General features: G+C 42.3%; 1 protein-coding gene across 1 annotated transcript; it reads left to right on the top strand.

The window, feature by feature from the left end:
* Positions 1-6883: 6883 nt before the first annotated feature.
* LOC121305479 (troponin C, slow skeletal and cardiac muscles-like) lies at positions 6884-20551 on the top strand. Its single transcript, XM_041237121.1, has 8 exons — positions 6884-6935; positions 7525-7773; positions 7862-7940; positions 17016-17077; positions 17229-17375; positions 18302-18416; positions 18817-18953; positions 20355-20551. The coding sequence occupies exons 1-8, from the start codon at positions 6884-6886 to the stop codon at positions 20384-20386; spliced, it is 873 nt and encodes a 290-aa protein (XP_041093055.1). The 3' UTR covers positions 20387-20551.

Below are 20551 nucleotides of genomic sequence, written 5' to 3' on the forward strand. Positions count from 1 at the left end.
GCTATACTTTGCTCCACTGTGCAGTACCCTGCTCCCCTATGCAGTACCCTGCTCCCCTGTGCTGTACTCTGCTCCCCTGTGCTGTTTCTGCTCTCCTGTGCTGGGACCTGCTCTCCTGTGCTATTCCCTGCTCCCCTTTGCTGTACCCCAGTAATTCAAGGGTTATTAACCGGAGAAAGAAAGGAACAGAGATCTTTCTGTGTGTGCTTGCCCTGCAGGCTTGTATTACAGCAGCGTCCAAAATAATACATTCCAAGTAAAAACAACCAATAACAATAATATTATTAAGAATGCCAAGCATAATAATACAGACAGTTCTTTCATTCTCAGTTTAAGATGTCGAACTATCAGAGTGCCAGCCCCAAAGAATTCACGTCCAAGACAAAATTAATCAGGCCCATGTGTGACATTTTAGCATTCCCAAATGACAGCAGCACTACAACAGTTCTGTATTATATACTGAGGGGCAATGGTAGCACTAGTATAGGGCAGTTACAAGGGGGCAAGGCTGGTAGAATGGGACCACAGTGTGCTAACTATATCCTCAATGATCTTCAATGAGAGTCAGGGATGACATATCTGTAGTTCCAACTGCACTCAGAGAGATCGCATGTCTGACTGGCTTATTAATTATTAATTATTCTTCTTTTGATTCTGTTCACTGCTACCACATAAGGTATATTCGAGCTGATTGGGAAAGCCGCAAGCAATACAAAATATACTATATTTATTTTGATTCAAAATCACTGACATTATTCATTTATGTTTTAGTTTTAAAATGTGACTTTTTTTTTTTTACTGACTGGCCTTAATGGACAGTTGGCAACCTTCATGCAGTGCAACGTGGATTACTTCTTTCTCAATCGTCAATAGAGCAAAGGCAGTGAGCTTTCCTTGCTTTACTGTTGATCGGAGGTGTTTCTTGATGCGCTTTGTTAAAGGAAATGCTGTTTCTGCAGGGTAGGGGATGATGTTTTCGGTGGTTCGGGGCTTTCAGCATCGATATTTCCAATGCCTACATTCTTCTTCTTCTTCTTGTTACTCGTGTTTATACTTTGCTGTCCCCGAAAGAGACGTTGTTTGGTGTATTCAAACAAAATCAAACTTACTGACCTGGAATTTAATAGTGCTTCCCCACGAAAGTGAGCGAGAGTAAATTTCGGCTCAGCCACTTTTATTTTGAAGTGAGACGTACTGTTTTGGTTGAAATGTCGGCGAGTGAAGATCTCGCCGACCTCGGGGAGGGGTTGATGACGGGCTTGGGGTCGAGGAGTGGTAGAGAGCGGGCTGGAGGGTCGGGGAGGGGTTGATGACGGGCTTGGGGTCGAGGAGCGGTAGAGAGCGGGCTGGAGGTCATTGAGGTAAGAAAGGGCTGGGGGTCGAGGAGGTGAGAGAGGGCTTGGGATCAGGGAGGGATAGAGAGGGAGGGCTGAGGGTCAGTCCTCTTATCTCTGGGGTACAATCTTGTGGCAGGTCCTGATGCAGGAAAAAGCGGTTGGGGGAATCAGGCACTGGTCAATCAGGAAGGAGAGCGTGTGGATCCCTCTGTCACACCCATTATAGGACAGATCCAGCGCCCTGAAGCACACAGAGACATGGGGGGCGAGAAAACAGTAATTTTGCATATTATCAATTTTATACTATCAATTTACTATAGTTTACAATGTTTGGTTGTGTTTTTTTAAATACGTTTTACCATACCTCTCTGTGCTTTATATTGGGTACCTATGTTTTACCATGCTGTCATTGTGTTTTATTACACTGTGCTGTGCCTTTACTGTGGGGACTTTTTGTAAGAGCACAGGCATTGAAGGCACTGGGGCTAATTTCCAAAGCATTTAAAATGTTTTTGCAGCACAGTGGAGACCTGTAGTGAGAGTAGAGAATATGGATTATTTTACTACCTACGCAGAGCATTTATTTGTGGGTTTATTTTTCAGTGTTCATGCAAAACATACAGAACAATGGGTGAAAACTGGATCAGTCATTGAGAATAGGAAAGTTGGACAGTTGGGTCCAGCAGAGCTAGAGAATTTGCTAGAGGTTTGCTTGCAGTTTTCACACGGTTCAGAATGGAACTAATAATAATATTTTGTGGATTTGAAATTCCCCGAGGGATCTGCTTGGCTGCTATTGAAAACACTGTTGTTTTCAGTTTATTATAGATTTTTAAAAAAAATGTGTATCATTTCTTTTCCTCTGGCTTCTTCCTCAATTTATTCTACTTTTCTCCCTTTCTTTCTGTTTGCCAGACATTATTCAGGGATTTATATCATGATGCAGTTCGGGTGAAAGTTGGAATGAAATGCACGGCACAAAAGGATCATTGTGCTTCTGCAAGTGCAGACAATTACAGAGCATTTCTTCAAAACCCCAGTGCAACCCGACTCCCAATCTAACACCCCAGCTGCAGTACAGCTAGAGAAACTGTACTGTGTGACCCTGAGCAAGTCACTTAACCTCCTTGTGTCTTTCGGGATGAGACGTTCTTGTAAGTGACTCTGCAGCTGATGCATAGTTTAAATCACCTTGGATAAAGATGTCTGCTAAACAAACAAATAATATCAATAAAATATTTCTTACTAGATATACATCAACTCTCATTGTTCCTATTTTGGATTTTGAAAGACTGGGACTTAAAAGACTCTAAGCCTGTTTCAGGACAATATTCTTTTATTGTTGCTTGCTTTGGGACTGTAATGTATTCATTTCTTCAGTACTGTATTGATGTTGAATACTCTCGCATATCATATGACTGTGTTGGTATTATATATTGTTTGCTTTCTGTAAAGGTATTTGGAAGTTTGGAGCACCTTACCTTGCCGTATGTTTCAGTCTTGTTCTGGGTTGAATTTTGTTATATATCTGAAAAATTCCCAGTGCAATATCTGTGTAAGGTCTGAATTGTTACAATGTCTGCTGCATAATCACTGTGCTATGGTCACACAGCCTCTCTCTCATGCCCTGCTCTGTCAGTCAGAGGTTACTCAGCGACCCCTTCCAGAACCCTTTCACTGCTAGGCTTGCTACACTGAGCCACAGGATAAACAACAGCATGGCAATTCAGAAAAACCTTTGTTCAAGCACTACAGTGAGAGGTGTACAGAGACTGGGGCAGAGCTAATCCGCTGGCATTTCCTTTAATAAAACTCCTTGATTGAGCAGTGCATAGGGTAGCAGAGGGGAGCGAGCGCTGAAGCACAGAGATAAGCAACGGCACTGCTCACAGTGAACAGAGGAACACTGGTGAAGACAGAGCCCAAACGCTGGTCTGCTTGACTCAGTTTAGTTTCATTAACACTGATGAAGGCACTAGAGCCCAAATGCTGGTCTGCTTGACTCAGTTTAGTTTCAATAACACTGATGAAGGCACTAGAGCCCAAACGCTGGTCTGCTTGACTCAGTTTAGTTTCAATAACACTGATGAAGGCACTAGAGCCCAAACTCAGTTTAGTTTCAGTAACACTGATGAAGGCACTCCCAAACGCTGCTGCTTGACTCAGTTTAGTTTCAATAACACTGATGAAGGCACTAGAGCCCAAACGCTGGTCTGCTTGACTCAGTTTAGTTTCAATAACACTGATGAAGGCACTGAAGCCCAAACGTTGGTCTGAGTGACTCAATCTCTTCTAGTTTCAGTAACACTGATGGGAGTCCACTTTATATAAAACCTATTTCAACGTTGAAGACACTGAGATAGATTTCTAGTCAAAACGTTTGTCATTGAATTTATTAAGTTTATTTTAGTATTTCTACTGAAGACACTGAGAAAGGTTTCTTGTACTTCTTCTACATCTGTCATTGATGTTTTTGAGTGTGTGCTGGGAACGCCAACCTGTGACTGACATTGTTAAGTGCGTGACAATGTGACCAGGCTGGCTCGTGGGGGGATGTCAGGCCCAGGAAGTAGACAGACAGCAGACAGCAATGGGGTATGAATGCGCTGAGGCACCGATTTCAAAAACAAATACATGATTTAGACAAAACCAAAACACTGATACAAAACAAAAGGCACACTGGCCAAAACACAGACTAAAAAACAAACTCGGAACATGACCAGTATCATACTGGGATCGAACCAGCATGCGTAGCAATTATTATTTTTAGGTTTCACTCTGCTTCCCTACTCTCATTCTGCCTCTGAACACACCAACCCCAGTTTTTATACATGTGACCATCTCCAAATTTGCAATAAATTAATTAATATGGAGATGATCACATTCCGCACGAGTTTAGGATGGAGAGGAATTTTAACCCCATCCTTGCTGCAAAACAACAAAAACAAAACACTGTGTTTTTACAAACGAAACAATACGTTTTAAATAATAATACAGCAAATAACATAATACACGCCCACACAGGGGCGGGGTGTACCCCGTCACAGACGGGAAGGCCTGTCTGTCAGGGATGTTGTGAAGTGTGTGATGGGAAGGCCTGTCACGCTGCTTGGACAGGCTCAGCAGGAATGAGTCTCTCTGGCTGCAGAGCTCTGCCTTGCTCTATAGATGTTTTGTGTGAAGGCTAGGTTTTTATTGCATTCAGGCAGACAGAACGCAACTGAAATCTTTAAATTACACTGTGCTTCACAGAGAATGGCCAATTTAGTTAAACACAGGTTTCTATACTGAAAATAAAATACTGCTGTCATTTCCGCTAGAAAAACATAGACACTGACAAACAGACTCTGAGATACACACACACAGACACACAGACACTGACAAACAGACTCTGAGATACACACACACAGACACACACACAGACACTGAGACACACAGACACTGACAAACAGACTCTGAGATACACACACACACACACACAGACACACACACACACACACACACACACACACACACAGACACACTGACACACACAAACACACACAGACACTGACACACAGACACACACACACACACTGAGACACACACACACTGACAAACAGACACTGAGACACACACACACACTGACACACACACACACACACACACACACACACACACACACACACACAGATCTGAGATACACACACACACACACACACAGACACTGAGACACACACACACACACACACACACACAACTGGCACACACACAGCACACACACCTACCCGGACATCGTTGTGAGCAACACTTCTGGGATGAATCTTATTAAATGAATAACACAAGCATACGTCTCTCTCTCTCTCTCTCTCTCTCTCTCTCTCTCTCTCTCTCTCTCTCTCTCTCTCTCTATATATATATATATATATTATATATATAAGAGTAATTTGCCAAGGTGGTTCCACCAAATTTGCAAAAGGTATCATTTTTGTTTTTAAGCGATTATATACGGTTTTGATCAGAATCGGTCAATTATGGTTATTAATTATGACGTAAATTTCACGCACTGCTCTGAACTGAACGGCTGTCCGAATCTACCAGAAACTAGTTCAATTGAAGGCGGTGTGCTCAATACATTTCAAAATAAATTTGTTAAAACTTGAAGCCTACCTCAAATCTCATAGCAGAGTTTGAAAACCGCCATTCACGATTTACTGAACCTTGACAGGTGTAGGAAACGTAGCTCTATTATACAACAGGACGTGGGTCGATGCGCTTTGTCCCGGTTTGAGGGAAATTTTTGGTTCAATAGCAGACTCGGGGATGCATCGGCTCCACTCTGATTGCAAGGGAAACATAATTCAAATACAACATCCAAGGCCAGAACCCTGGGATTTACAACTGATTTATGTTTCCAGGCTCATGTTCGTAATGCCACTAAATTGCCTTTCTTTATCATTTTCGTAACGTTGCCAAGATAAGGTGTTTTCGATCATCGGCTGAGCTGAGAAGCTAATTCATGCATTTAATGTAGATTTTTACAGTTTTGATCTAGACTGGATTACTGCCGTACTCAGTTATCTGGGCGACAAAATAAAGCCTTTTTTTGCTTGCAGCTTGTTCAAAATGCAGCTGCCAGGGTGCCAAGTAGATCAAAGTAAAGAGAGCACGTAACGCCAGTATTGTCTGCACTCCATTGGCTTCGAATACGTTGTACAATTCATTTTAAGATTTTATTCCCTTTATCAATCGTACTCATTTTTCTGTATTCTTTGTTCAACTATACTGGATTCTTTTTTGATTTTATTGTATTGTAAAGCGCTTTGGGACACTGCTTGACAGGCGCTATATAAATAAACTTTAAACTTTAAACTTTAAATACACACACGCACAAACACACAAACACATACAGAAAGACACAGATACACACAGATTGAGTCAGACAAGCGTTTCAGCTAGTGCCTTCAGTGTTATTGAAACGAGAAGAAACTGAGTCAAGCAGACACACACACACACACACACACAGACACACACAGACACACAGACACAAACTCACAGACACACACACACACACACACACACATTTTTACGTGTATATGAGGACTTTTCTTTGACAACCTATATCGTACTTTTTTGTTTATAAGCTTAATAAGAGGTAAGAAAATTGATTCTAACCAAAGACCAATCTATTTTACATAAGAAAACTGAAAAGTAGCTAAACCCGACGCTCATTGCATTAACCCTAACCCGAAGCACATTGCATTGACCATAACCCTAACGCTAACCCTAACCCTAACCCTAACCCTAACCCTAACCCTACTGCATTTTCACAGCTACTAAACATTAACAAGAAGTGAGATGCCAAACTGTTCACACCAACTTCTCCCCCTTGTGGAGGGATCTAGAATTACATTCAATCAGGCAAGCTTGTCTTTTTTTTAATTCTGAATTTTAAACAACAAATGTGGTGATGGGAAGGGGGGGGAGGGACTGAAGGGGAGGGGAGAGAGAGGGGTTGGACCCTCATGGGAGGTCCCATCCTGAGTACCCTAAGGGTAGGTGTGGTCATGGGAGGGGAGGGGAGGGGCCCCTCCCCGGGGGCGGTTGGGCAGGTGATGGGTAAGAGAGAGGGGTTGGACTCACGGGAAGTGTATCCAGAGATTTACCAGCGGATGAGAATGCAAAAGGCACCCCAGGGGACCCCATACACATGAAGGGACGATCGTAGCCTGAGATATAGAAAGAAAGAGAACTCCGGAAGAGAGTATTGTTCTTGCAAGTCCTGAAAAGAATGGAAGCCAGACTAATTAAAGATATCACTCAGTGTGTGTATTTTGCGCATCGACCAAGGGGAATAAACAAAAGTAGAGGCATTACACCAGATAGGGATTTGTGTGTGTAGTCCGGCAGGCGTACGAAAAAAAGTTGTTAGCTTTATTCCAAGTTTATAAAGTTTTGGCAATAATGGTACTCATGAGAATCGAAAAAAAAAGAGGTGCTTTAAACCAGAAAAGGGGAGATCCTGGTACGATCAAACTAAAATATCTTCAATGGGTTTTTACCACTCCAGATACATTTCGAGCACAGCGAATTAATCTTGGTAATAAATTTGGGGTGGGATAAGGGCAACATGGAGCACAGGAAAGCAATGCGTGGCGACACATTCATTTTAATCACAGATACCCGCTGCTCCTACCTCCACCACCAGGGGGAGAAGAGCTACCGCTACCTCCACAACCAGAGGGAGACTACCTGCAGCTCTCGCCTCTACCACCAGAGGGACACTCCCTGTTGCTCCTTCCACCACCACCAGGGGAGCTGAAGTTCCTGGCATCTCGTTGCAAGGATCAACTCCTGCCCGAGCCTGCCACACCTTCCCCACCTAGGGCTGCCGAGCCTGCATCACCTGGGGAGGTCGTCTCACCATCGCCCGGAGAGGTCAGTTCGCCATCGCTTGGTGAGGCTAGCTTGCCACCGCCTGGAATGCCTGCACAACACCGCCCGAGGATGCCTGCTTGTCTCACCCAGGGCTTTCTTGAATCCAGCAACAGCATTTGAGCTGCAAGAAATTCTGGGGCTGGAGCCCAAGAGAAGGGAGCTACCAGCTACAGAGAAGGGGGAGAGGTGAGGAGACCACCACCACCTGCAATAGTTGCACTGCAGGAGAATTACCGCTCTGAGGGTAGCCTTAACACTAGAAGGACCGGAAGTATAATTCTCATACCTAGAAGCCCTGCATCAGTCTTTCTGACAGCTATGAACATTTATTTTACAAATCAAAACAAGAAAATGTAAATAAATAAACATCTGAAGAGACATCGGTTTAAAGCATACATATTTGTAAAACTGAAAGGACAGCAATACATTTTAAACTTTTCAACAGCAATCCATTTATTATCAAATGTGCAAAAGCAACTGGACCACTTAGATAAATAAACTTAGAAGAAAACGTTTTACACAAGAGCACAAGAAGTTATAAAAAAAAAAGTCTAATTTATTTGGTTTTTTACACAAGTCCAAGGCTGTTCACAATCAACACATATAGTGTGCTTCTCCACGTCGCCTTTCTGCACAGGGCACAGCTGCCCGAAGTTTTATTTTAACTGCACTTGCCAACTTGGCATTGGCGTCTCTTGCAGCTCTCAGAGGGGTTGCCAACTTCAGCTGTGGGTACATGCTAGGCAGTCTCCCTCTGTTCCAAATGCTTATTGCGAAGTTCCTGTGCTAACTGTAAAATATATTCTCTCCTTAGTAAATTCTTCTCTGTGCATTCTTTTTAAAGTACCCAGTAGTTGATGGCTGCTAGGTCCAATACATTGTAAAACACCTGAACAGACCACTATCGGGAGCCAGCTTTCACTGAATACTTCCGTGCCACCTTATCCAAAACATCAACTCCATATTCTGTTGTGTAGTAAAACTCCACGGTCTCTGGTATTTATTTTCACTAGCCCTGATGCTAATCAACTGACCAAAGCAGCACAGCTGGCAAGCAGGTGCCAGCCTTCAAAAGGTTGAGGCTGTCAGTCATTCACTCCAGCAGAGAGTAGAGACTAATCTGATTACAGCTAAACACATTGCGGACTGGTAAATAAAAATAATAAAGCTCCCACGGCTTTTAGGTATAATGTAATATATCTCCTTTATTTCTGCACTCCCACGTTTCATGCTTTGTGAGAATATTTAATACATACGGACAGAAAGGTACATGAACCCGCAGTCCAGTTACACGACTGGAGAAAATTACATTTTAAAACCAAACACCGTCAAAATGATCACCACGGGGCTTCTAGTGTTAACAAACTTAAACTTCTCTTCAATCGGCATAACTGTTTCAGAGATGAAGACGTTCGAGTATTCTTGACAAATCCAATATGGCCGCCGAACCATGTGATCAATCTATTTCTCTTGAACAGCCATGAGGGGAGCATTTGGATCAAGTTTCACATCTCTGCTGTAAACTGCTCGGGAGAAGAAGATTTTTTAAAATTGACCAAAATTCTCGACACATCCAACACCTCGTGACCTTCATTTTCGCTCTGTCACAACTTCCCTTAGGTGCCTATCACCCTAGAGTTCCGTGTGAGTTTCCATGCAATGTTGATTTTTAGAGATTTTTAGTTTAATAAAAGAGCAGGAAAAAAAATCCTATCAGAAACAATAGGTTTCCCAAAAGAATTTATTTTATTTATTTCTTTTCAATTCAATAATTTAGAAGTCAGTCTACCCAATAGGGGTTGAAAAATGAAAGTTTTAAATGAAATTCACGATTATCCACTCTTAGGGTTACAGGCGAAATTATAAAATGAACTACACGGTCTGGATAGATGTTTATTTAAACAGTTTAAAACAGAGTTGGAACAAAGACCAGGAGTGGAAGACCTAACATTAGACCCAGCTACTGCGCCAGTCCTTTTCAGCGTTAGATCACAGAAATATGAATACGCTGACAACACGAGTAGCACTAATCATTTTGCAGTACAACGAATAACCCAGATTTAACAGATCATTAATAATACAGTGTCATAATAATCCATTATTCTCCTCAAACCTCCTGTTGTGCAATTCATTATTGGAGAAATAATTCAGATAAAGAATCAGGATTTGACACGGCACACATGTGCTGGTTTTGAATGGGTCCATGTTAGTAGGCGTTTAGTCCCTGCTAGAGAGGAATGCAGCGATGAAAAGCTGCATTGTAATCCCTCTAAAAGGCCAGGCTGAGAAACACTGCCTGAGATCCAGCTCCGAAACCTGGGAGAACATGAAAGAGTCTCCCCTACAAAAACACATCTAGTCTACCACTCTAACTGAACTGCAGTTAAAAATGAAAAACTAAAATTATTCTTAATAACTGAAGTTTAAAACCACTTTGAGAAGGGGTTGGTTCATTATCTTGTGCTTTGCTACATTGTGCTGTGCTTTTACCAGGAGGATACCAAAGCAGTACAGATCTCAGTGGAAGCAGAAGTAAAATGAATGACCAGGCCTGACCTTGCTGCTGCTCAGCGTATCTTTGTGAGATCAGAACAGGATTGCACTCAGACATACAGAAGACTGGCAGGTTTGTTTGCATGGTTTCAATAAAGAGAAATTAGATTTTAAATCTGTTACAGGCAGCAACCTCGCCTAGGGGTGTATTTTTATATTTATTATGTAACGGATTGTATTTGTAGTTCGGAATTTCTGTTATTTTGGTAAACCACATTGAAACCTTCCTGATGTGTCTGAAACTAGAACCACATTCCTGCTCCACCACCCTCCTCTCTCTCTCTCTCTCTCTCTCTCTCTCTCTCTCTCTCTCTCTCTCTCTCTCTCTCTCTCTCTCTCTCTCTCTCTCTCTCTCACAAACACACGCTTTTCCACTTTAAATAGGACCAACGGTTATGATGAAGCATACACTAAACAAACTGTACAGCGGCAATGATTCAGACAGTGCCCCTGAGTTTTAATCTCCATACATTATACAGCTGACATCTTGAAGGGGGTGACTGGAGAGATGCTCAGCTCTCGTGGAAAGCGTTGAGAATCTGGCATGTTTCCAGTACACTGCGCTGCCTGTGAAGCAGATGTCCAGCTCTTGTCTTTTGTTTGTTCAGCTTGTGTTGACAGAGTGAGACCCCCTCTATTGGCTGGGTCTGTGTGCTTGTTTATTTTCCCTCAGTCTCTCCAGGGATGGATGAAAGTGGTGGTGAGGGGGAAATTGCAGTGGGGCTCAGAGAGTGAAGGACGTGCAGTGGGGTTCAGGTTTCAAGCTTTGTCTTTACAGCTGAAAAACAAGTTTCCTTTGGGGAATGTGAACTAACTGGACTGTCAGTAGTGGCAATATGATGCTTAGGAATTATAACTCGGGGGCACTGTTTGACTCATTATTGGTGCCACTGCTGTATAATATATGAAACGATGGAACCTGAAACTGTTGAGGCACTAGCTACTGAAGCCCTTATCTACTTGACTCAGTCTCCTCTAGTTTCAATAACACTGATGAAGGCACTAGAGCCCAAACGCTGCTCTGCTTGACTCAGTTTAGTTTCAATGACACTGATGAAGGCACTGGAGCCCAAACGCTGCTCTGCTTGACTCAGTTTAGTTTCAATGACACTGATGAAGGCACTAGAGCCCAAACGCTGGTCTGCTTGACTCAGTTTAGTTTCAGTAACACTGATGAAGGCACTAGAGCCCAAACGCTGGTCTGCTTGACTCAGTTTGGTTTCAGTAACACTGATGAAGGCACTAGAGCCCAAATGCTGCTCTGCTTGACTCAGTTTAGTTTCAATAACACTGATGAAGGCACTAGAGCCCAAACGCTGGTCTGCTTGACTCAGTTTAGTTTCAGTAACACTGATGAAGGCACTAGAGCCCAAACGCTGGTCTGCTTGACTCAGTTTAGTTTCAGTAACACTGATGAAGGCACTAGAGCCCAAATGCTGCTCTGCTTGACTCAGTTTAGTTTCAATAACACTGATGAAGGCACTAGAGCCCAAACGCTGCTCTGCTTGACTCAGTTTAGTTTCAGTAACACTGATGAAGGCACTAGAGCCCAAACGCAGGTCTGCTTGACAGTTTAGTTTCAGTAACACTGATGAAGGCACTAGAGCCCAAACACTTGTTTGTTAAGTTTGAAATAACAGTACTGATAGAGCATTTCGAAGGCTGATTTAAAGGCGAGCCCCTCGCTGGGGATAAAACGAAACAAAAAAACAGTGCAGCTGGGGCGCTGAGTTCACTGTTTAAATTGGCCAGGCCTGGTGTTCTCTATCCGGGTGCAAGAAAGGAATCAAAACAAACAGTCTGGGACTGTGGAAGGATTCTCAAAGACAGACAGGAAATGAAGACCAAAGGCCTGGAGCTGAGATAAACAGCATGACACCTGAAAGAGTTTGAATGGCTCTGACCCTCGATCAGGCTGCACAGCACGGAGACAATGGAACTGTAGAGTTAGAATGGAAGCCATGGTTTCACTGTCGTTAACCACAATTTAAATAACAGGAATACACATCAGCTCTATTATTTAAAGTACATGGTTCTAACCAAAATATTCCTATATATATATATATACATATACATATACATATACATATACATACATTATTCTGCAGGACCTCTATGAGATTACATTTTTTTTACATTTATTTTCAGCTTAGTGAAGAATATTTATCGAACACTCCTTGCTGATACTTTACCACTGTACTCTCAGTCACATGCAGGAGCTAACATTGAGAACATGTAGCACCTGTCAATCAAACACATGTTTACGCACCTCTTTCATGCAGGAAACTTGTGATGGTGTAATATATATTAGATAGACTGGCTAGAAGGATTGTGTCTGCTGTATGTCGGCTTGTTTCTGTCCTGCTGATGTAGGTGGAGACATGATTCTGAGAGCTCTATCGAGGTCACACAGGGGGCATGATTCTCAGAGCTCTATCAAGGTCACACAGGGGGCATGATTCTGAGAGCTCTATCGAGGTCACACAGGGGGCATGATTCTGAGAGCTCTATCAAGGTCACACAGGGGGCATGATTCTGAGAGCTCTATCGAGGTCACACAGGGGGCATGACTCTGAGAGCTCTATCAAGGTCACACAGGGGGCGTGATTCTGAGAGCTCTATCGAGGTCACACAGGGGGCATGATTCTGAGAGCTCTATCGAGGTCACACAGGGGGCATGACTCTGAGAGCTCTATCGAGGTCACACAGGGGGCGTGATTCTGAGAGCTCTATCGAGGTCACACAGGGGGCGTGATTCTGAGAGCTTTATACTGTTTAAAAAGTCCTCAGATGTGAGTGAAACAACTGAACATACAAAACTAAATTGAACTAGAAGAGTACATTAGTTAGGGTAACTGCGATAGTTTAGACCAGTAGGAAGTTTCTTGCCTTCTATGCTGTTTGATATTCGCGATTTCCTGAATGTATAGAGCTCGAGCCCTAGTGTGCCCTCTGCTGGCTTAGAATGTGAACTGCAAGACAAAAATTCACTGGTGATGTCAATAGCTGAACCGTTTGTCTGCTTGGCTCAGTTTTTCCTAGATTTTCTCTCACTTAGTTGTTCCCCGGCTGGACAAATAAATATATCCACATGTCATATGTAGTACATACTTGAAACTGAGGTTTGCATTTTAAAAATGCTTTTTTCTCCTTACCTTTTATGTTTGTATTCATTCTGAGGAGCTCTCCTATAAACAATTCTGTCCTAATAAATTAGCTCCTTAGTAAAGACCAATTATGTATTATCCTCTGCATCAAAGGGATAGTCAGTCAATGTAATAATATAGCACAGTGAGCGTGTGTCTGTGTATGTCTGTGCTTATCTGTATATGTTTGTGTGTGTGTGTGTGCGTGTGTCTTTCTGTGTGTGCGTGTCTGTGTGCTTCTTAGTGTCTGTGTGAGTTAAAAATAGCTATTGTCCTTCTCAGCAGCTGTTAGTGTGTATTTATAGAGAGAAGGAGAGGGTTAAAGTCAAGGACAGGAGATTGGAATACCAGCACTGGCACAGACATTTCCTCAGACACACAGGGTGGTCCCTATCCTTACTGAACTCGGCCTGTCCACAGCAGCAGATCTATTGCTTTACAGTCTTGGTCACTCTGTGTATAATTTGACAAAAATACCTGATTTGTGTCTACTATTCAATATTTTCCCCGTACTGTTTTCTAGGAAATACACAACATTTTGATTAAAATGCTGTTTTATTTTGACTCTGACATTGTAATAAGCAGCCCTGCACTGTATCCTAGGACACAGCAGGTGCGTGCATTTAGACATCAGAGGATCAAATAACGTTCAAACATGATTCTCTGTTCACAAATTATCACCTGATTATGTTGGCCAATCAAAGTGTGATTCAGTAGTTCTGGACAAACACCAGTCACAAAATGTTTTAGTACAAATATTTATTGTGGCGAATGTGTAGTGTGTGATTTTACAGAGAAGTGTGTTGTATATACACATTAATTTGGCATCAAACCTAACTTGGTTTGAGGGCTCATTGCCTGGCCAACTGCAGGAGGTGGAGACCTCCATTGGAAAATGATAGAAAATGTTTTTAAGAAAGGTGGAGATGGGAAGGTGGTGGGTTACGATGAGTAGTTCAATTCTTTTAGCCTGTCTGCATATGACGTGCCCTTTAAATTCTGGTTGCTCTTCTTTGCACTCTTTCTAGAGCAACAATATCCTTTTTTGCAGCGAGGTGACCAGAACTCAACACAGTATTCTAGATGAGGTCTTACTAGTGCATTGTACAGTTTTAACATTACTTCCCTTGATTTAAACCCAACACTTTTCACAATGTAGCCGAGCATCTTGTTGGCCTTTTTTATAGCTTCCCCACATTGTCTAGATCAGTGTTTCTCAAACGTGGTCCTAGGGGAACAATTTGCCTTTTTAAACAGAGTAGCTTATAAAAAGTTTAAACATTTTAAGTTCATTATACAATTTTATGAATAAAGTGAAATCTCCACCTGTTTTAAAATGATTAAAAGCTCATATTAGGCAAATTAGGAGTTCAATTAGGGGTTTGGCTATGTAATTGAGTGCTTGGTTGGAACAAAAACCAGTAGGGCAGTGTCCCCCCGGGACCAGGATTGAGAACCATCTAGATCATTTTGAATGACCTTTGCTGCTGCAACAGTGTTTGCCACGCCTCCTATTTTTGTGTCATCCCCAAATTTAGCAAGTTTGCTTACTATACCAGAATCTAAGTCATTAATGTAGATTAGGAATAGAAGATTGCTGGCATTAGTCATTCATCAAATTAATATACTTCATTCATCAAATTTTTATCAGCATAGGGGCGGCTAGTGAGATCCAATGGGCAAGGCCATAGGCCAAATTCAAATAACAACGTAATCATTACAGGCATGTTTATCTGTCAATACACAATGCTTTACAATGCTTCCCTATGCTTTACCAGACCTCTCTCTGCTTTACAATGCTTCTCTATGCTTTACCACACCTCTTTGTGCTTTACAATGCTTCCCTATGCTTTACCACACCTCTTTGTGCTTTACAATGCTTCCCTATGCTTTACCAGACCTGTCTGTGCTTTACAATGCTTCCCTATGCTTTACCAGACCTCTCTGTGCTTTACAATGCTTCCCTATGCTTTACCAGACCTCTCTGTGCTTTACAATGCTTCCTTATGCTTTACCACACCTCTCTTTGCTTTACCATGCTTTTACTGTGTGTTTATACACTTTGCCGTGCTTTTACTATGGGGAGATGTTATAAGGTCTCTCTCCCTGTCCCTCTCCCTCTCTGGGGGTTTGTAGTAATAGCCCTATTATAACAGCATGACTGATGTGATGGAAGGCAGCATTCTCTCTCTCTCTCTCTCTCTCTCTCTCTCTCTCTCTCTCTCTCTCTCTCTCTCTCTCTCTCTCTCTCTCCCCTCCTCCTCATAAAAGCCCCATCCCAGGTGCCCCACTTGCCTTTGTTTCTCTCTCTCTCTGTGTGTCTCTCTGAGTCTCTCTGTGTCTCTCAGAGTCTCTGTCATTCTCTCTCTCTCTCTCTCTCTCTCCTCTCCTTCAATGAGGAGACGTCAGTACCTACTACACATATTCGTCGCACTCAGGAGTTAACTAAACTTGATTTCTTACTTTAACACATTCATAATAAGTAATATTATATAGTGATTATAACTATTATTACTAACGTACAATTAATAATTATAATCTTACTCATTAAATTTTTTACTAGCAGAGAACAGCTTGTCCGATTGTTCGACATGCTAAAGATCTATCTATCTATCTATCTATCTATCTCTCTCTCTATCTATCTATCTATCTATCTATCTATCTATCTATCTATCTCTCTATCTATCTATCTACCTTCTTTAGCACAAGTTACTTATAGAATCAAAAACTAGTGTTGTGTTTGTTCATAAGAGCACAGCAATGTCAACTACTGTGTAAGTATTTAATGTTGTTGAAGCTGACACTCTGGGATCCTTCAAGAAGCTGCTTGATGAGATTCCGGGATCAATAAGCTGCTGACAACCAAACGAGCAAGATGGGCCGAATGGCCTCCTCTCGTTTGAAAACTTTCTTATGTGTCTTATTACTGCTGGAAAAACAGATTGGAACATAAAATAGGTTTAGTTTACAAAACCGAACACTAGATCTGCATTTTCAACATTTGTTCTCAATAGCCAGCAATTTAAGTTTGACTGAATGGCCCGTCTGCTGCTGCGGACTCAAGGACACCTTTGGATTGGCTGTTGACCCGACACTGGCTCTCAGAAGAGCCTTTTAAGAGCTGGCATTCTGGCGTGTGTCATTTCCATTTTTAACCGTCGTCCGGGAATAGATGACTGACTGCCACAAATCTATCAGACTCTTTACTGCACGTTCCAGGGCATTACAATGGTGCTGTGTTACAAGTTAGGGCAGCTACAATGGGGTGAGGCTGGTAGAATGGGACCACAAGATGCTAATTATATGCTAAGTGGTAAAGAAGGAAAGGCAGGGGCTTGGTAAATTTTAGGTGTGCATGTTTTGTGAAAATGTGAGTTATAATGACCCTGTCAATAGGCAGAGACAGAAGTCTGTTTCAAAGATCTTTTCAAAACGTCCTCTCTAGTGTACTGAGGTTTGAGATCTGTCTTATATGTCTTATGTTAATAAAGCTAATAAGAGGTAAGAGAATGGATTTCAAAACAATGCCGTATTTCTGAACTGCAACCCAGTGACGTGTCTGTTTCATCGGTACCTTCTTTCTCTCCCTTCAGGTTGAGAATCTGACTGAAGAGCAGAAGAACGGTGAGTTTAATATCATCCAAACTGCAAAGAGTTTAGCAGAGAAAAAGAAAAACTATTTCATACTCCTAACCTCACCTCTCCTCTCCTTCCACTCCTTTCCCCTTCCCCCACCTACACTCTCCTCTCCCCTCTTCCTCTCTCATCTCCTCAGAGTTTAAGGCTGCCTTCGATATCTTTATCCAGGACGCGGAGGATGGGTGCATCAGTACGAAGGAGCTGGGGAAGGTGATGAGGATGCTGGGGCAGAATCCCACACCAGAGGAGCTGACAGAGATGATAGATGAGGTGGATGAGGATGGTGAGTCTCCACCCCACCACAGGGGGGCACTGTCTGCAAGCAAATACAACTATAGCAGTGGTACTCAGCTCTGGATGAATCCAGCCCTGGTCTTTATTCCAACCAGCTTCTAAATTAGTCAATTGCCTCTTAGCAGCTTCAAAGAACTACATTAGAACCTGCAGTAAAAACCTGGACTGGATTAGATCTTGAGGGCCGGAGTTGAGTTGGGTTTCAAACGCTCACAGATTGTGACATGTACAAACGGTAGCGCAAATAGGGTTTTTTATTGAATGATTCCATTACCCTGGCATCATTGATGGCATTTGACTACAAGAGAGAGAGATTTGATTATCAGTCTTACCTTCTACTCCTGTGTGAGCAGACAGTCGCAGTGTGACAGCCTGGTGGGGTTAATTATTGCTGTTAACAAATCTAATGTGTTTGTTTAATTACAGGGAAGCTCGCTCATGGGTAGAAAGGGAGACTAATAGTCCAAAGTGGACTTCCACTCCGGGTGTTTGTTCCAACCCTGTTGTAAAATGTTTATTTGATCCAGTTAAACCTCCATGCAAAGCCTAGACTAGTTCATTATCTCATGTTGCCTGTTGAACCTGGAGTGGAATGATCCTGCAGGACCGTGATTGGACACCCCTGGTCTAACCCTTTAATCTCACATTGATGATGCACAAAGTGTGAATCTGGCTGAAACAGCTTGAGCTGGTCTTCAGTAGATATTGCCCTGAACCTTGCTGGCTCAAAACTGCTTTAGAACAAGTTTCAAGGATGTGACGAACAACTGAGAAAAAGAATTGGACTCCAAAGCCCATGATGCCCTGGGCAGAATGATTTTGCACACCCTGTTAGTTCATCTCTGTTCTGCTCCAGGCAGTGTGAGGTGTATGAAGTGTTGTGCTGTGTGTTGACTCCTCTCTGTTCTGCTCCAGGCAGCGGCACGGTGGATTTCGATGAGTTCCTCGTCATGATGGTGAGATGTATGAAGGAGGAGAGTAAGGGCAAATCAGAGGAGGAGCTAGCTGAACTCTTCAGAATGTTCGACAAGTAAGGACTGCAATTCCTGCCAGGTCAAAGCCAGGTCAAACCCAATTCAAAATCATGTCAACTGCACCATTATATTGAATGAACCTTTGGTGTGTATTTGTCTCATGTAAACCTGCTCCTACAAACGCAGTATGAATAGTGTGTGTGTGTGTGTGTGCCTCTGTTGTGTGTTTGTGTGTACGTCTCTGTGTGTGGGTGTGTGTTTGTCTCTTTGTGTGTCTGTCTGTGTCTGTGAGTGTGTGTGTCTCTCTGTGTATGTGTGTGTGGGTGTGTCTCTGTCTATGCGTATGTCTCTGTCTATGCGTATGTCTCTGTGTGTCTGTATCAGTGTGTCAGTTTTTCTGTGTATCAGGGTGTCTGTAATCTGCTCTCCATCTCTCTCTCTCTCATTGTATTTCAGGAACTGTGATGGCTACATCGACCTGGAGGAGCTGAAGATGATGCTGGAGGAGACGGGAGAGACCATCACTGAGGACGACATCGAGGAGCTGATGAGAGACGGGGACAAGAACAACGATGGCAAGATCGACTACGACGGTACAGCGGGGGGGGGGGGGGAGAGGAGAGAGAGAGAGAGAGGGAGGGGATAGAGGGAGAGAGAGGGAAAGGGGAGAGGGAGAGGGGAATGAAAGACCATGAAACAGGTAAAAATCTGTTTAAAAAAAATCCCCCCTATTCCACAGCTCAAATAAGTACAAATTGTACTCATAAATAACTTAAACACCAAAATAATATTAACAGGACGGACATCAATAAAACACAACACTTTATACGTGTAGTTTGTGACTATTTGAAGACATGAACTCATCTGAAACCCAGTTATAAAATGAATAAAGTCAGTTTTTCTTGTAGTAAATGCACGTGCATTTTTCCAAGCTGGCAGGGCATTGAGGATCATGCAAGCTGCAGAGAGGATCCTGCAATACCAAAATGTGCAAACGCACTTTCCTAACTGGGGCCATTCCCGTTGTTGAGAGCGCTGGTACTCGATAGCTCGATACTGCTGATGTGATGAAAGAAACAGGTCTCAGCCTCCAGTTTTTGTTTTTTTTTTGTACTGGGAGATGTTAACATTGCAATGGTGAAGTGCAGCAATATCTAGATTTTCTGCCTCTGGTTGCTGGCACCGAGGATCTCTCTTGGCTGATCAAGTTTGGTCTTCTTTGCTTATGGATGATTGATGAAAGTCAGCAGCTTAGTCCATATTTCACTAACATAAAATACCCCTTCATATCAGTGGAACCAGCAGTCAGCATTTTCTGTTTCCCTCCCCCCCTCTCTAACAAACAGCAAACCAAATACCAGCTGAAACTAATGAGCAGGAAGCATTCGCGCACGCTTTCCAGGATAAAAAAAAACAAAGCTGGAATTCCGCTTTTATCCGGTTTTAAAAAAGGTAACGAACTTCATTTACTGAAAACCGGAACCCTTACTCATAAACCAGTGGCTTGCTCAGCATGATCATTATTTTAAGTAAGTATAAAATACTGATTCCTGGCTATCTTTAGTTTGGTATTAATCTAATTTGTTCTGTCATCACTGGCACATCCCTACTCTGCTTACCTAATAATAATAATCATAATACATTGCATATTTTGTTTGGTAAACTTACCTTAAAACTGCTTGTATTTTTTTAAAACTATAATATATATATATATATATATATATATATATATATATATATATATATATATATATATATATATATAAGGATTGCAACTGTCTATCTGAAACCTCTCGCTTCCCAATTATGTGATGTGCAATTAGTCGGCTAATTCTGTGGTCCCTTTAGCATTCAACTAGTTGACCATTCTGTGCTGCCCCTGTTTTCTAGTTATAAAAGAACAGCCAGTCACTGCAGTGTTAAGAACACAGCTTTGAGACCACAGGGCTATAATCACACACTCACTTCCTAACCTTGAACTTGTTTTCTTTCAGAATTCCTGGAGTTCATGAAGGGAGTGGAATAAAAATAATAAATCAGAGCCTGCAAGCCCCCCTGAATCGATCACCACCACATAAGTAGTAGCGGCATTTATAGTGTAATCTCTACCCCTGTATCTATAGTGTAATATCTAATCCTGTATTTATTGTGTCATGCTGGATTTTCAATAAAAGAAAATGGAAAAGCAGAA

This window comes from Polyodon spathula, chromosome 43 (assembly GCF_017654505.1).
Source record: "Polyodon spathula isolate WHYD16114869_AA chromosome 43, ASM1765450v1, whole genome shotgun sequence".
Lineage (NCBI taxonomy): Eukaryota > Metazoa > Chordata > Actinopteri > Acipenseriformes > Polyodontidae > Polyodon > Polyodon spathula.

Excerpts from the sequence above, each read along its gene's own strand:
- LOC121305479 (XM_041237121.1), top strand. The coding sequence starts at position 6,884 with ATGGGAGGGGAGGGGAGGGGCCCCTCCCCGGGGGCGGTTGGGCAGGTG. Across the intron at positions 7,774-7,861 it reads GGTCAGTTCGCCATCGCTTG|CAACAGCATTTGAGCTGCAA; the intron begins GTGAGGCTAGCT and ends TCTTGAATCCAG. Across the intron at positions 18,954-20,354 it reads TGGCAAGATCGACTACGACG|AATTCCTGGAGTTCATGAAG; the intron begins GTACAGCGGGGG and ends GTTTTCTTTCAG.